At 37.7% G+C, this 16,568-nt stretch overlaps 1 protein-coding gene across 13 annotated transcripts in view; it reads right to left on the bottom strand.

The window, feature by feature from the left end:
- Window positions 1-1,818: 1,818 nt before the first annotated feature.
- Window positions 1,819-16,568, bottom strand: part of IPCEF1 (interaction protein for cytohesin exchange factors 1) — a 68,973-nt gene continuing 54,223 nt past the window's right edge. For 9 of the 13 annotated variants that reach the window (XM_015858211.2, XM_015858210.2, XM_015858206.2 and 6 more), the window contains 3 exons: window positions 16,183-16,540; window positions 6,867-7,057; window positions 1,819-3,799 (listed from right to left, as the gene is read on the bottom strand). In XM_015858211.2, the coding sequence (XP_015713697.1) occupies window positions 3,599-3,799; window positions 6,867-7,057; window positions 16,183-16,540 (750 nt within the window). In that variant the 3' untranslated portion in view covers window positions 1,819-3,598. The remainder of the gene's footprint in view (window positions 3,800-6,866; window positions 7,058-16,182; window positions 16,541-16,568) is intronic. The other 4 variants (XM_015858217.2, XM_015858216.2, XM_015858218.2 and 1 more) reach the window with 3 other exon arrangements.

The raw sequence follows: 16,568 nt of genomic DNA on the forward strand, positions 1-16,568 counted from the left end.
TTTTCCCATAGGAGGGTTTCCTCCAAAAATAAAATTATCTGCAAAAAAAAGGAGGTTGTGTCACATAATTTATTCCTCTTTCCAGTGGAACCTGGTATTGAGTAAATCACCAGAACTATATGCAGAAGCAGTTCTTGATGCCAGATTGACGCTTTTCCCATCATAGGCAAAGAAATGTGATCCCATCTTGCTATGGTAGCTACAGCCCCAAAACAGAGAGATTTGATTTCCAGAAAAGCTACCAGAGACAGGCTGCAGAAACAGACAAATTTATATATTGTAATTAGTTACTCCAAAATGTGCATAGCTGGACTTACTGCACTAGTGCCAAAAGGATTTACAGACAGAAGAATGTTTGGGTGTGCAAATTTCATACACACACATTCTCCTGAAAAATACATTACAAAATGCCCATGAGATTTTTCTACATTAACAAGGGATGCAACATTCCCCTACAGTATGAGTCAATAAAGCAGCCCTTTCTAACTGAGGCCAACAGAATTTATGCTCAGGGACCACTTATCCTAAATACAACTGAGCAGAGCAAACAGTTGTCCAAGCTTCTCCTGCTGACAGTGGCTCCCTGTTGCTTCCACCAGTTGCAGCCATTGCCCCATGAACTGTTCTTCTCCAGCTGTGTCTTTCACATTACTGAATGAATGAATTGATTGATAAACCCAGGTGAAAATTGTTGCATTAATTAAAAATGCTAGAAAATTAATCCCATTTTATTAACATTTTCACTTCTTATTTCCCATGCTTTCCATATATTTGGGGTCTAAAAATCAGCTGAAGATAATGGAGAGAACACTGCACTTGCATAAAACCCATACATTTTACTTGAACACACAGGGATTTTCTAAAATAATATCTGAATTAGATGTAACACCAATTCCAGTATTCTGCTCTTAGAATTCAATAGCTCAACAATAATTACCTACTGACCATTGGAAAGAGAGTAATCTAAAGTTATTTTAGGCTATTTTATCTAATAAGAACAAATAGCAGAATCCAGGCAGTGTGAGGACATTTCTCTCTGCATTTAAGAAACCTGTTTTGTATACCTCGGTAAAAACTGTGAAAAACTGTGTATAGGCTCCCTGCTGCTTTCTTCTGTGTGATTCAAACTTACTTCAGGAAATGAAGTTGGCTAGGACTTTATGTAGAACTGCAGGGCACTGACTAGTCTGGCAAAGTTCAACAGAACAGTTAAGCATGTGTTTATTCTTAAGATCTAACTATTGGAGATGCTTTTGAAGAGAAATTGTATTTATATGCCTTGCTTCTGCATGGACTGCACTAACAAGAGCAAAACTGAAGGGTGCAGGCAATTTGACTTCCATTATTCATCAATTATTTTTTGACAGATAGCTAAAATTGAAAAGGAATAAGAAGATTGAATCCTACTTTCCCAACTTTCATTATGTTCTCAGCAGTTAAGGGACATTATGTCAAATTCAGGGGCTATACCTCCCCACTCCTTAATGCTCAAGGATGCCCATTGCTAAGAAGGTCTTCTGGGAATAATGAAAATCAAGACCGTGAAATGGACTTGCGTTTAGTGTGGGATTACTAGAAAGCAAATTTCACCATGTACTGTGTTCAATTACCATCAACTTCCACTTAGAATAACTGAAATAATAAAATTACCACTTGTACAATGGTTTCCTAGTAATATTAGCTTTTGAACAACCTCAGGTTTTTACCTAATTCCCCACTTAGTCATTGCTACCCACTTCTAGGTATCATCTAACTTATTATCCCCACCATCAAACTAACTCCAATTATTAAGTCCAATCCCAACACTGGTCCTGACCCTTACACTCTCAAAACCTTTTATTTGAGGCAATGATACCATCCTGAGAGCAGCTCTGCATTCAACCAGCTACCATCTGCTCAACCCTTCTCCAGTAATGTCTGTATCAAAGGAAACCTGCTGACCATTAACAGTGCACTCTCAAACATTGGAAGTATTGCTAAGCAGGTGGAAAATATTTAATGTCACTAACATTTGTTTTCTTGATCAAGGAACAGTAAAATACATCTCTGATAGTAACAGGTGAATATGCTATATTTTGCTTTAAAAGATAAACCCCATTAAAAACAAATGACAATATCTTTACAAGATAGCAAACAGAAGAGCGGATTCCCACCGTACATTGTAATGGCATTAATTGGGGTATGGTAGGTTAATTCTTGATTTTCCAAAACTGAGCACTCAGTTCCTCCTACTTGCAGTCATGTTGACTATGGAAAGGCAAAAAAAACAACCACAACAACAACAAAAAAAAACCCTGTATTGGACGCGGTGATTCCAAATTGGTATGATCCTGTAGCAAAATCTCTTAATGTGTTCGTTCTTGTTTATCCAAAAAGAAACCCCAAAGTTTTCTAGAAAACTTATATACCTGCCTTAAAATACACAGATTTTCTTCATCTGAATCACAAAGCTAAATTGAAAACAGAAAAAGTGGTCACAGTAGAAGTACCAAGGTATTCTCAGTTCAAGAGGCCTTACAGTGATTCATACTGGAACAAAGAGGCATTTCAAGTCATCATGCAAGCACTCTCTAAGTGGGTCTAGTCCATGTGATCCTATCAACATTAGGAAATTCAGCATCTATAAATATATAAATAAAACATATATACATTTCATAGTCACATTCATATAAGCCATAAAATGACATATATTTACAAATGCATTTGCAGCTATGCTTTATGTTTTTCACATCAGGAATTTAAGTTTTTAGCTTCTGGCTTTCAAACTTGATCACCGTGCTTGATTTAGGAGTCTGGAGTGAACTTGTATCCTACATATTCATGCTTCCTTAAAAGGAACAAGTAGTCTTCCAGGAAGTTCTGCCAAATCCATAAGAAAAGTTGAAATATGTTGAGGTACTATTTACCTCACTGAAGAGTGATTTACATGTTACCAAACAAAAAGAGACCTTCTTTTCTTGATGAGGAACAGCAGTACTTTTGTCTTGTCCATAAATAAATGTCAGTGTCGTACAACATCGGCATGACAAAACTGGGTGCCTGAGAGTGGCATGTAGTAAAAATTTATGCATAATTTCTACTCAGTTTGTCTTGGTGTAAACTGGTAGAGCAGTCAAAGTGAATGAATGTAGAGATAAAAAAATACATACACAAATTTTGAGTTACTTTGCAGGTTCAAAATGTAGAGAGAAGACTAAATCCTGTTGGCACTGTTGTAGCTTCTTTTATCAGTAAGTTCGATTATTAATACAATGCTAAGAATCTGACATCTATACAGTTCATATCATACAGCACTGTGACTTCCAGGAATTGCACATATACCAGTTACTTCTCCCAATATGGAAAAACATTTATTCAGTGCTTCATAAAATATTCTTCTTAGCCCAGATTCAGGTATCCTTTTTTTTTTTAATTTGGAGGAATTTGCAAAAGGAAAGTAAGTTTTGGAGAAGGGGTTGTTTTTCTTATGAAGAAAGTTTGGCAAAAAAAAACCAAAAACAAACAAAAAAAACACCTCACAATGCAGAAGTTTATAGTGTCTGTGTGTGAAGACCCTTAGGGGAAAAAAAGTCTTGCAATCAACTGTCAATCTATAGCTTCATATCACACTTTCAGTGACAGGCATTGGAGTTGTCTCTTGCTCCTCGCTGTTCTCTGTAGACACATCTTGGACCTCCTGTTGCTGATATATGTCTTGAACTAGCATGATGTTTGTGTTCCTCCATTCTCTGTACTTCATTGCCGTCAATTTTGGGTCCTCTAACAACTGGTTAATTGTAGCCAAGTCATGTTCCTTACACTAGGAAGAGAACAAGAGGTTATTTCTCATGAACACTGTCAAGATCATATTCCATAACAAGATCACCCTTGAAACATTACAGAACCATACCACAAGGAGTTGGCCAACCATCCATTCTCTTGGCAACTTCTTCTAATTTTTATAAGCAAGGTTATTGAAGTCAAGTCTACAGCAAAAATTCCTCCTGGTTGGAGGGGATATTATGATTTTATGCAGTTTTTTTGTTGTTTGTTTTGCTTTTCTAGGATTCTTAGAAAAACTTTATGAATGAAAAGTTGAGAAAGTTAAACGTTGATTAATTAATTTGTGTGCTGGTTGTGTAGCGAATAAGTAGTTACGGTATGTGTGGTTTCTAATAAATTAGTCACCAGATGTTAATAAATCTGGTCTCTACTTCCAGACAGGAGCAGCTTAGACTGTATAATGTGAAGACACTGGTTCAATTGTAAGACAGGGACAGTTATGTCATGATACAGGGAGAAGAAACTTGATGTCACAGAATCACAGAGTGGTTGAGGTTGGCAAAGATCTCCAGAGATCATTTGGTCCAACTCCTACTCAAGCAGGGCCACCCAGAGAAAGATGCCCAGAACCACATTTAGGCAGCCTTTGAATAGCTCCAGAGATGGAAAGTCTACAATCAATATGGGTAACCTGTGCTGGTGCTCAGTTACCCAAAAAGCCTTGATGTTCACATAGAACCTCCTGTGCTTCAGTTTATGTCCATCCTGTCCCTTGTACCTGTAATGGGACCCACTGAAAATAGTCTGGTTCTATCCTCTTTATACACTCCTTCTTTACTGCCATGTGCTTCGTCATACCTGAGGACACTGTGCCTGCAATTGACTTCAAAACAGCTTGTCAGCACACACATTCACAATACTTCCTGATAGCAGCAATAGGCTGCTGTCACATCTCTATCCCACTGCTATTCTAATCAACTGTCAACAATTCTAACCCCTCTGAATAACTTTGGATGCAGAAAAAATTATTAAACTGTTGGTTTACATTGGACCTATCTTCAAGATCAGTCCTTGTATGAGGGCTTCTGGCATCAGTGTGGTCATACACTGGTAGCCTAAGAGCTGCAGAGTAAATAAGGAAACAGAAGGGAGAAGGGAGTATTAACAGTGTATGGACATGATGGCAAAAAGTCACACTGTGGAATTTTTCTGCAGCACTAGATCTATTTCCCACATTCATTAAAATTGTGACCCATTTGCACACAGCTTCTTTTTCTTCTTAACAATCCAAAGTATGTTTTGTTAGTGATGTAAAATGGCAGGAATGTTAATCTGTTCTTTAAAAAAATGGTGTCAAAAAAAAAAAAAAAATTAAAATCACACTGAACATGCATTAGTCTTTTTCCTTAAAACTAATAGGTTTCTATCTAAAGCACTGTAAATATGGATCAGATGCAAAACTTCTCTGATCTTGAAATTTCCAATAGATAATTTCAAATTATCTCATGTCTCACATTTTATGTTAATAAAATTGACTTTATAAGCACATCATCCTACTGATGCAAAGAACATAGCACATTCCCACTACAAGCATTTGCTTTTCAGACAGGCAAACGCTGCTATGCATAGAACTCTGTTCGTGTCTGTTAGAAAGTGTCTGCACTATATTTGTCTTGTCAATGTTCCAATGCTTTAACTTGAAGAAAGAAAAAAAACTATACATTTTATGCATTACGAACGCTTCAAAAATGATTTTTCCATACTAAATATAAATGTTAGACAAGTCTAAGTTTATAGGCACTGCTAATGACAGTTTATACAATACTCTTGGGTTAAACTGATGCAAAGCTATTCTCCTTGCTCATGTCTGACAGAAAGGCTTTGAGGTTTGCATTCAGCTTCAAACATAAAATAGATTACTGCACAGTATACAACTCCATTGTGTATTAACTAGTTCTTAGATTTATTAGGGAGGTTCATATTAGGGAAAGACCTCAATATATGCTTCCATATTTATTTTCCTGTACCATAATATAGGTGTGTTTATTAACCTTTCTGCTGTATAATAAGTTCGACTGTACTGTTGATGCAGAAGGACAATATGATAGTACCATGTCATTGGAGACTCATTTATCCTGAGGAGAAACTTCACCAGGTCTCACAGGGAGCCTGGAAGTCCAAAAGAATGAAGGACAGCTGTACTCCAAATTGTCTTTTACGCTATGCTTTCAGAAAGTTTAAGACAAGCCTGGGTGCCAGAGCCAAGCCTCTTCTTGCAACTAATCACTGATTGTAATGATCAGAGAAGTTTTTGCATTCACTTCTTCAGGGTACCATGTCTGAATACAGCCTACCCAAAACATGATAATCAAATCCTGTTTCTAGCAAAGCCCTTGGTTGGCATTCTTTCTCTTTAGAACTTAAATATCGTGGTTATGCTTTCTGTTTGATTGGGTACCATTCAGAAGCAGGTTTCAAATTCCCATGGCATTCAAAATGATACTGGGTGAGCAGTTTCACAAATCCCCATATTTCAGACAAATTTATTGGTCTTTCCATGGAATATCCCCTGAATTCCTCCACCCCTTCAGTCCACAGTGCATTTGCAACATAAAAGCAGGAAGCTTTCGTTATTAAATATATTTGTTACAAGAAGTCTTCACAAAAGCTTTGGCACATCCTGTACATTCCCCAGTAATCACAAAGAAAACTTTTCTGGATCACAGTAATTTCTGTGTCCTTTATCATCAAGGCACTTTTTCTACTCTCTCTGCTTTTCCTTTTTTAAGGCTCCGTTGTTCAGGGCATTCAGCTGAGCTTGCAGGTTTCCCAGCTAACTAAGAGAGATGTTCTTTATTAAATTCTCCAAATGGGCTGGAATTTATACAAAAATGGTCCCTTCTGAACTATTGCCTCTACTTCCAGATCAAGTTTAACAACAAAACATGGACCACAATTCTGAATAAAAGAGAAAACAATTTCAAAAACCTAACAAACTCTCCGCAGCTTAAAGTACATCTGTAATTAGAGTTGGGCTTGTTTCTTGTTTCAGCCAAACAATTTCTTTCTCTCAGGCTTTTCCTTGGCTCAGTCTGCAACCTTACCTTTAATGTGCTGTTCAGCATTCGAATTTTGTGCAGTTTCTCATTAATGGAGGGGTTTTTGCTGCGTTTGATAAATGACTTCCTAAGCTCCTTCTTGGTTGACAGCCGACGATCACCAATGGGAGACAGACTTGCTTGTTCTAATGACTTGTAAAGTCTCTCCATCTCATCATCATCACATTTTTCATGATCTGTGAAGTTAGAAATAAAGTGTATATTAGAATATGAATATGGCAGCAGAGAACAGAAACATTATGTACAGCCATCAGAAAGACTCAGCCAAGTCAAAAAGTAATGGCACTAGAATCAAAACCAAAGACAGTTTTTAGGGTAATTATGTAGATGAAAATGACATACAAGCAAACTAAATGTTTTTAACAATCATATCCATACAGATATGAGCATATGCTTCCGCTGTTCAAGTGTTTCTTTAATGCTCTAAACATATCACACACTTTGAATGACTGTCAGTAATGCTACACTTAAATAGCAAGCTAATTTGATAGCATCTACACCCATTTATCTTTCCCTTTCATACTGCACACATTTAAGCACACTTCTTCCTGGCAATACACAGGCCAAATTCTGTTTGTTGTACCAACTTATTGTCAGGTATTAATACCTGACAATACTGAAAATACAGCAAAGAATTGAAGCATAGAAATATGACAGAGAGTACAAGAGAAGGTCCCTAGGAAACAGATTAAAGCAAGACTCCTTGGGTCACATAATGCCTAAATCTCGAGCTTCACAGTGCACAGCACAAAATTTGCTTGCGGTGCCTCAGAGTAAAGCTGTAATTACCCCCCACTTAATTGCTTTGATGGTACTGAAGCTGCAGCACTGTCTTACATGTCAGATACGACACAAAAGGAAAAGTTAGCAAGCAGCTGAGAATTCAAGAGGATAAAATAAGATTTAAAAAATAAAAATTAAAAAAAAAAAAAAGAAGCAAAGACATTTTTTCAGAATAAGGCAACTTAAGAATGAACAATCAGGAGCTCAAAATGTGCCAAGCAATGACTGGGGCTTTTGGCAGAAGGCCATTTTCAGCAAAAGGCTGTACCATTTCTTCTTCCTCAGAGCACATTGAAGTCTTTTCTATCTCAATATTTGCTAAAGGAAAATTGTAACTGTATTTGTGCTTTCAGGATGCCAGTGAGTCCCTCAAAAGCCACTGGGATGATTTTCATGTTTGTAACACTGGAGACAGTGGTTGCGGCTCTTCTTAAATGCAGCCTTCCATGTGCCAGCTGAACTGGCAGCATGTTTGTTCTTTTAATTGAAAGTTAAACATTGACTTTTCTAAATCGTCCTTAGTCAGCAAACAAAAGGAAAATGGCCTTCTGCTCCCTCCTATTGCAGCAAAGACTTCTCTAGCTTCCAGAACACTCAGAAAGGAGTCTGCTCCTTATCTTTTCCATGTTTTAAAAAGTACAGCATCCTCCTACATTCCTCTTTTCTCTAAATATTTAGGTTACAAGAAAGGTTTATGATATGCTACAAATATTTGCCTTCACTCTGTTGCTGGCCTTTTTTTTTTTCCACTACTTTGTGATTGCAAAAAGGCTGCTGTAACTTGAAAAGGACTAAATATAGCTTCTATCACTGGTATAGTGCAGAGAGAGGAAAGGGAGAACTGTTGTATATTTAACAACCTGAGGGAAATAGGAAAAAAAAAAAAAAAAAAAAGAAAGTAAGGCATAATACACTGCTGTAGTATTTCCTAAAAACTGTTGGCTCATGCCATGAGGCTCGTAATTATAACTAGCTTCCTGCCTACTTACTCGGGATGAAGCAGCTGTTTGTTCCATTAGCCAGTTCCTGCACAGCACTGGCTCAGCCATGTTGCAGACCTCACCTATTAGGACTGCACATGGTATCACTTGCAGATATAAACTGTTCTTTATCAGATATCCAAGAAAGAGCATAACAACAGAAAATAATTTACTGACTAGACAAATGCGAAGTCACTGCTCCTTTTATTTTTTGATTCTAACTCATGATTCTAACCCTAAAAATGTGACAAAGCAGCAAGCATGAGAAAACGTGTTTGTTCTGTGTTAAGTACTCTGATATCTTCTATGCATTTATGGGGAAAAGTAAGGAGGACAGGACACTCAGCATAGAAAAAGAAGTAGGAGCTGGTGTAAGAAGAGCCTAGTGGAAGACTCCCTGGTCATGCACATGATCAGCACTGTGCACAATTTTTACAAGATTGCAGCCTCAGACCCCTCTCCTATTACTTATTCTTCCACTACTCCCATTCCCAGAAGGACTGATCAGGTAATTTCAGAGGGAGAGGAAACACTGGATTCTTCAGATAAAGAGTGGATAAAAGTGAAGCAGCCAAACAGAATTTCAGGAAACAGCTGGAAAAAGGGGTGAGTGAAATCTGCAGGCAGAGCGGAACCAGGTATGAGCCATAAAATGCTTTGGTTTCCACCTTCTTTTATACTGATGAGCAACAAACTTCTTCCACAACAAGTAAAGAATAACAAAACAGTATCTGAAAACTGTGCTTTTGTAAAGAAAATACTGTTGCTATTGACAGAGAGTACATCTGCCAATAAACTGAGGCAAGACTATCTGACACATACATGGACTTTTAACTCCACTGCCCTGAGTTCTCCTGAGCTAAGTTCAAAAAGCAAACACCCATCTTTTGCAGGCTTGAAGCTGTTAGTGAGTGTACCAGTTTCATGGTGTGAATATTATGGGGGGATTTCGGGGGNGGGGGGGGGGTTGTTTAAGGAGGGGAAGGGCAATGGAAGAGAAGCATTATGTCTAGCAATCAATGAACAAAATCATTAGAACGATCAGTGATTAAAAATAACAAAAAGTCATGTTTCTTCTTATACAACGGTGCAGTGCAGTTCTTTACAAGCCTCTTAATGAAAGTTAGTGAGGCACTACCCATGGACCGTCCCACAAAACACATGAAATAAAATTAATGCTGGATAACAGAAATAAAGTAATGTGACTCAGGGCTTTTTCTCTGGACTCAGACATTCACAGCACATTTGTCCAGAACTCTGTATTGCTTATTTCCTTCTGTATCTCAAGACAGACCGCTGACCTGCCCATGAGCAAGTATAAGAGAAGCTCAGGGATTCACCTGGCCTGTATTTCTAGTTGTCAGTGATTCAGACTCCTATGAAATCTGGCCTGTCTAGACCTACTATTGAATTGTTACAAAATATTTGCTTTCCATCACAAAGTGAAAATTCATGCAAAAAGCATATAGCACTCAAACAAAAACAGATTTCTGAGTCAGACTCACAAATTAAAATGAGCTGCCCCTTTGCTGTGCTCATAAGGTATATGATGATGGATATATATATAGTCTGCTAAGAAAGAACTTATGTTGCTGTGAAAGTAATGCTTTCTCTTTATTTCCATGGAAACAACAACAGATACAAAGGGCACAATTACGCTATTTGATTGATTCTCAGCTACTTTTTTGACAGTGCCACCACCATTAGCATTTTTGCCAGGAATGAACAGGAGTAAGACATACTCATAAAAATTTTAATGGCTGTCTGGAAAGTGACTTGTCTTTCACCTTAATATCACCACTACTGAAATACACCACTCACTGCCTCACTGTGCCCACATCCACTGTTCTATCTCCAGAAGCATTCAATAAGTGTCAGAGGATGTCAATAGCAGTCAGATTTTTTTCCTCATGGAGGAGTTCAGTTCCACACCTTTGCTTCATACACATTTCCATGACAGATATCATTCTGTCAGACTGCCCGTCCGCTGCCATCTGTCCCATGGCAACAAAATGTAATGGAATATTGGCTGGAAGGTTCAACCTCTACTGCCATACACTAGAACAAGTACATCACCATACGTTATAGGCTCTTCCCTTCCCTTGGTATCATTAACAAAAAGTAATTCTGTTGTGTGCTGCCACTGGAAGAATCAGCCCTCTAAAACACTTATTTCATTCTCCCAACACTTCTGAAAATCTCATGAAGTACCATATAGCTCTCTTAACTTGGTTGAACTCCACAGTGGGGAAAGTGGAAAGGAAACAGGCGTGACCCCAAAAAAGTAAAGTCCTGCCCTGAGATATTTTAACATTGCAGAGAAAGAGACTGTTTATGCTGGGACAATGAAAATGAAGTGATATTTCAGGCTGGCCAGAACTTCTTACAAACTCCTTTTGAAGAGAAGTAAAACACATCTTTGTGGCTCAGTGCCACCTATCTGGAATTTCCCTCTACCTAACAGGAGATACCACAGACAAGAGCATGTTGCCAGAGGCACAGCACATCAGTTTACACCTCCTCAGCTTTCAGCTTCTGCATCTGTGTCAGTCAACTTGCCACAGGTGGGAGAAATTACAGTATAGAGACTCCCCACCCTGCAACAGCAACACAGGAGCCTGCCTGAAAACTTTCAGATATAAGACTATTTAAGCCCAAAAAAGTGAAATTATCCAGAAGTTTTCAGGCAGCAGCTGTGAAAAATCAAGCTGATTGCTTCCCAGTGGTGAAGAAGTAGAAATTGGCAATGATTTGCATAAAGAATATTTTGCATTCAAAATCATCCCCAACAGAATATATATTACTAACTCTAAACTGAACCCCAGAAATGTAAGTACTTATTCTTACATTCTCTAACTGGGATGTCATAGCTCTCCAGCTGTGCACTAATCCCAGGAAAAAAAAAGTTTTTTCCTCCTGTCTTTGCTATGCTTATAAGCTTCTCATGGCACTGCCAACTCTCCTGTTTTTGAACCTGACAAACCGTTTGATACCAAGGGGACAATGTAGACCCAGGCTGGAGAGAGAAGATGAAAGCATTATAACCCATTTATACCCTTACCACCCCCCACATACTCCCTATCCATTCTCCACATTAGTAGTGGTCTTTCCAAAGGGAGTATGATGGCATGTTAGGGAAATTGCATTTCTGACAGAGGTACAGACCAGGAAATACATGAATTAAAAGGATGAATCCTTGACAAACTCCTCACTGGCTAATGCAGAACTATAAAACAAAGAGACATGAGAGAGTGGGAGAAGTAACAGGAAGATTACATTACTACTAAGCGTCAAAGGCTTTTGATTACAGCAACACAGTGAGTTCAGTTTTTGTGAACTCCAGCTAAACTAGAAACAGCACCAAAAAAAAAAAAAAAATTCTTTTTTTCAAAGTCAGAAAAGCATCACAGCATAATTTTCACTGTGATTCCTAAAGTCTTTTAAGTCAGAAGCAAAATATCCATTCAGATACAGTTACTCTCAATATAGGCGTGTTTCTTGGATAGACTCAGCCACAATAAAGCATTTACTATAACTAATGCAGAAGGAACAAAGAGGCCAAAGCACACCAGAAGATCTGTTCTGGCTATTACTGGCACAGGCAGACTCAAGAGGGGAAAAGGATGTCAGTTCTGAGAAAAGAAGGAATTGACCACATCCAGTTCCTATGTAACAAACTCCCTCTCACAAAAAATTCAAATTGTTTTCAAGCTCTCCAGATTTCCAAAATATCAGCGCTCACCATCTCTTTCACCAACTAATATGAATGAGCTAAAGTGAAATAGAAGAGGTAGTGCCGTAAAAGTTTCTTTCCAAGATGCATTAAGATCATGTGACGGTGGTTATAAAACCCTCAGGAACCACAGGGAAGAAGGATGTTAATGCTACAGTGGAAGATACTCAAATAAATAAGAACACACATTCCTGTTGACTTACAGTGACCTCTCAATTTCTACAGCTTCCTTTTGTTATCGTTGTTTTTGATGATGATGGTGGTGCTGGGTCACGGTCTGATACTTTCTGTTCCAGTGTTTGCCAGAAGAAGCACAAAAGATGGAGTTTGGCTGCAGTGTGTGTCTAGCCATCCCAGATGGGGCAAGAACAGCTTCTGGACACAGAGCACGTAGTCACATACTTGTTGGTATTCTTTAAGGTTTCTTGTTTACTTATCAGCTTCTTTGTGTCTGCACTGAATTCTGTCACTGTTCGTGTAACAGGCTGTAACAATTCTCTTTTTCTATACTTTCGTGCCACCCTCTGGTACGTAACCTCTCCCCAGTAATCAGAGCTAAGCAAGAAGTCTGAGACTATTCATAACACTGAGAGCTGCTGGAAAGTTTTTAAAATATTATTTAGTACATCTCATCATTACGGTTGCTTAGCAGATCTCCTTAAATAATTCTCATTGAGGGGAAAAAAAACCTACAATCACTTAGCTGAACTTGTTTCCCTTACAGAGATTCACCCATTTTCCTCTTTCAGAAAATTTTGTCTATTTCATCACCACAGGTTCTTTACTTGTATTTACATGATAAGCTCTTCCCACTAGAGGCATAGCTATTTTTTCTCCTTTCAAAGTAACAACTGTTCTCCCACCTACCTCCATGTCTGATTTTTGCCAAGAAAAATGTTCTTTGGTTCTTGAAAAACCCCGGTTTTTGGCTGCAAACAGTTATAGCCAAGAGTTCCTCAATGGATTTTTCTAAGCAGAGCACAGCTGCTGCAAAGCAGAGTGCATGACAGGTGACTTTCTATTCTCACAAGGAAGTGTATATACATGCAAAAGCTCTGTGGGCAGAGAGTTCAAAGACTGTAGGGTTGTTCTGGTACGTCCATGGGACACTTATAGAACATGCACCAATGCAAGGTGTACCCATCTCCTTCTGGGTTTAGTCCCATTACACTGAAACACAAAGAGCTGCCAACAACATAAAGTTCAGAAGCACTAAAAAGTAAATAAGATGGACTACACTAGCAAATCAAAGAAGTATGCCCTCTTCCACATTGGATAGTAATGGTGTTTTTGCTAGTTACTGTAAATAGTGAGGTTTTACAGATATATAGCCAACTTGAAATTATCTCACAGTATTTGTGCATGTCCTTATCAACTAGCTGCAGAGGGAAATTTTTGAGGTATAAGCCACAGATTATGTTGTTTCTGATAATTTCCTTTGGAGTTGAATTGCTACTTTAATTAATCCTTCTTTCACCTTAATTCCAAATTGAAATATCTTAAGTAACCTCCTTATAAATTACTTCCTTTAGCATTTCAACACCCATTACAAGAAAAAAAAAGATTACCGACATTCTCCATCTTGTACTATGCAGAGTGATAAAGAATAACAAATGTATGGTATACATCTTACTCAACAACGGTTATCATGCAGATAGTAACTAGTGAAGTTACACAGTTTCTATAGTGACTGACTCACTAAGATGATCTATTTCTGGAATTCCATCACAGATTAGCAGCATGGTTAAAACCTATGTGTTCTGCAATCAGGGCTGGCTTAGCAGTGAACAGTGCATGAATTTTTTTTCCCAAGAATATTTCTGGGACAATTTAACTATCTTGCAAATGGCAGAAATATACCAAAATATGCCTTGATTTACATTTTAATCCTACTTTACTGATAAATATTACTATATCATCATACAAACCTATAAAATTCTCCTTTAAATTATTATGGTTGCATCATGCTAAATCTGTCAGCATCCATAAATGTACCTGTCACCCTTACAGTTATGTCAGGAAGCCTTTGCCTGAGCATTACTGTAGAAACGCTGACAATAACAGAGTATCATATTCCGAGCAAAGGCTGAAGTTTATAATACCAAAAAGGAACAACTGAATCTTTCTCAGTGGGATTGGGAAGCCACCCCAATCTCTATAGCTTACAATCCAACAGTCCACCTGAATACATGTGTACCTCTGTACACATGTAACCTGAGACACACACATAAGATGTGTGTCTCTCGGTCCATTCTAAGAACATTTTCCAAAGGGATTAATTGGTCAGATTTAACCCTAATATTCAAATTACAGGACATTTGCTATGTATTTGTCACAAATCTTTTTAGGGACCATTGCACAGCTTTTTTCACTACTTTTAATGCAAAGACACAGAAATCAGATAATCTAAAACATTTATGTTCTTAAACAACACTGAAATACGACGTTTACTCAATCTCAGTTTTAATTCTTACTGATTTTTATTTTTATTTTTCCTCAGAAACTTCTATCAGGGCAGCTTCATTTTCTATTATTCTATTATTAAGCTGATTAAAAAATACTGACATTAATTTTTACTTTGTCTAAAGCTTCTACTTTGATTAATTTTCAGTATCTTCGTGGTTTGTTTTTATTTTTGTTTATTGCTTTGTTTTGTAAAATCAGAAAGACATACAATAAAAGAAAGGTTTGCCAGCTGTCGATACTTGTAAAAGAATTGGATGAGTGACAATGATGTGCCTTACTCTACAATTTAAGTGATTCAGCTCCTTGCTTTCTGTCCACCTACAGAGAAAAACCCTAAATTCACTGTGCCCAGTGCCATTAGTTTTCACCTTTTCATTTTCTTCAGTCTAGGTTTTTGGAAACATCTTTGTTCTGAACTGAACTGAGACAATATTTTGCTCTCTGCCATAGAATACTTTCTTCAGTTCTTTACAAAGATTTTGATTCATGGGTAGAGCCAGTGTACAAGAACATCATTCTTTCCTTATATGTTACCTCTTCAGGTAAAGGACTAAGCATCTTCTCATTTCACTATGTTGTATGCAAGAAATACCTTTTATATTTCAAATGTTCTTAAAGTATGGAGAGAAGCTTTGTTCAAAAGTCAAGACATATAGCCCTGCTATGGCTTTGTTAACACTAGCAACAACCAAATTTTGTTACTGTACTACGTTGGTTTTTTTTTTTGCTTAGCAGTACATTTCAGTATAAGATACCTATGCAGACACTCAAATGCTTAAGCAAAATCCAGTCTTTAAGGGATTTCTGATTCAGGACTGCACTGAAGTTCAGTTAAATGAATAATGCATACATAGTGGAAGCAAACACAACTGTTGACATTTTTATAGGTAAGCTGGCCTAGCCCCACATTCACCACTTCCTACATACTGCATTTTGCTCAGGATGTCAGTTTTGTGGCACCGCATATATTGTGATTCAACCTTCATGTCATGAAATTTCCTTAACACTTAGATTCAGCTGTAATTAGTAAATGACAGCTACACTGAAATAAATAAAGTTAGTAAAAACACATCTATATTAGGATTTTGTACAGAGGCTATGATCTTAGCCTGTAGATAAAATCTAAGAAAAATTCTAAGTGTATTTATCAATCAATAGTGAGTTGAACATTTAAGGCACAATAAACCAAATATTTGTAAAAAATAAATACATAAATAAATCTGCTTTAAAACTCTTCATCAGTAATATGATAAAAGAGAGGAGAAAGGGAGTTGTGGAAATTCCTGAATTCCCACACTGTATGGTTCTACAGACAAAATCTCCGCTCTCGTTAGCTCACCTTTGGCAAGTGATATCTGTCCTGCTGCATCTGGCACAGTCAAGCAGTGTGTATCCAAACCTAAGAAAGTGTTTTCAGGTCCACTACCAGGGCAGATCTGGCTTTCTGCTGTTTCTTCACAGTCTACTTCTGGCTGCTCATCAGATTGAATCTGCACACAGAAGGTTAAAGGCTGATCACTTTCTTCCGTGGCAGAGCTGTTAACAAAGTCCAGCAGGGACTGCCTCTCAGAATAAACCAATTTGGACGTCAAGGAAGATGATGATTCTTGGGAATTGAAAGTGCTTTCAGGAGAGGAAAGAGAACAAGATGCTTCACTCGACAGTGTTGATGTCAAAGACAATTTCTGTTGATCCTGCTTTGCAGAAACAAACAAGAAAGGAAAA

This window comes from Coturnix japonica, chromosome 3, assembly GCF_001577835.2.
Source record: "Coturnix japonica isolate 7356 chromosome 3, Coturnix japonica 2.1, whole genome shotgun sequence".
In the NCBI taxonomy this organism is placed as follows: domain Eukaryota; kingdom Metazoa; phylum Chordata; class Aves; order Galliformes; family Phasianidae; genus Coturnix; species Coturnix japonica.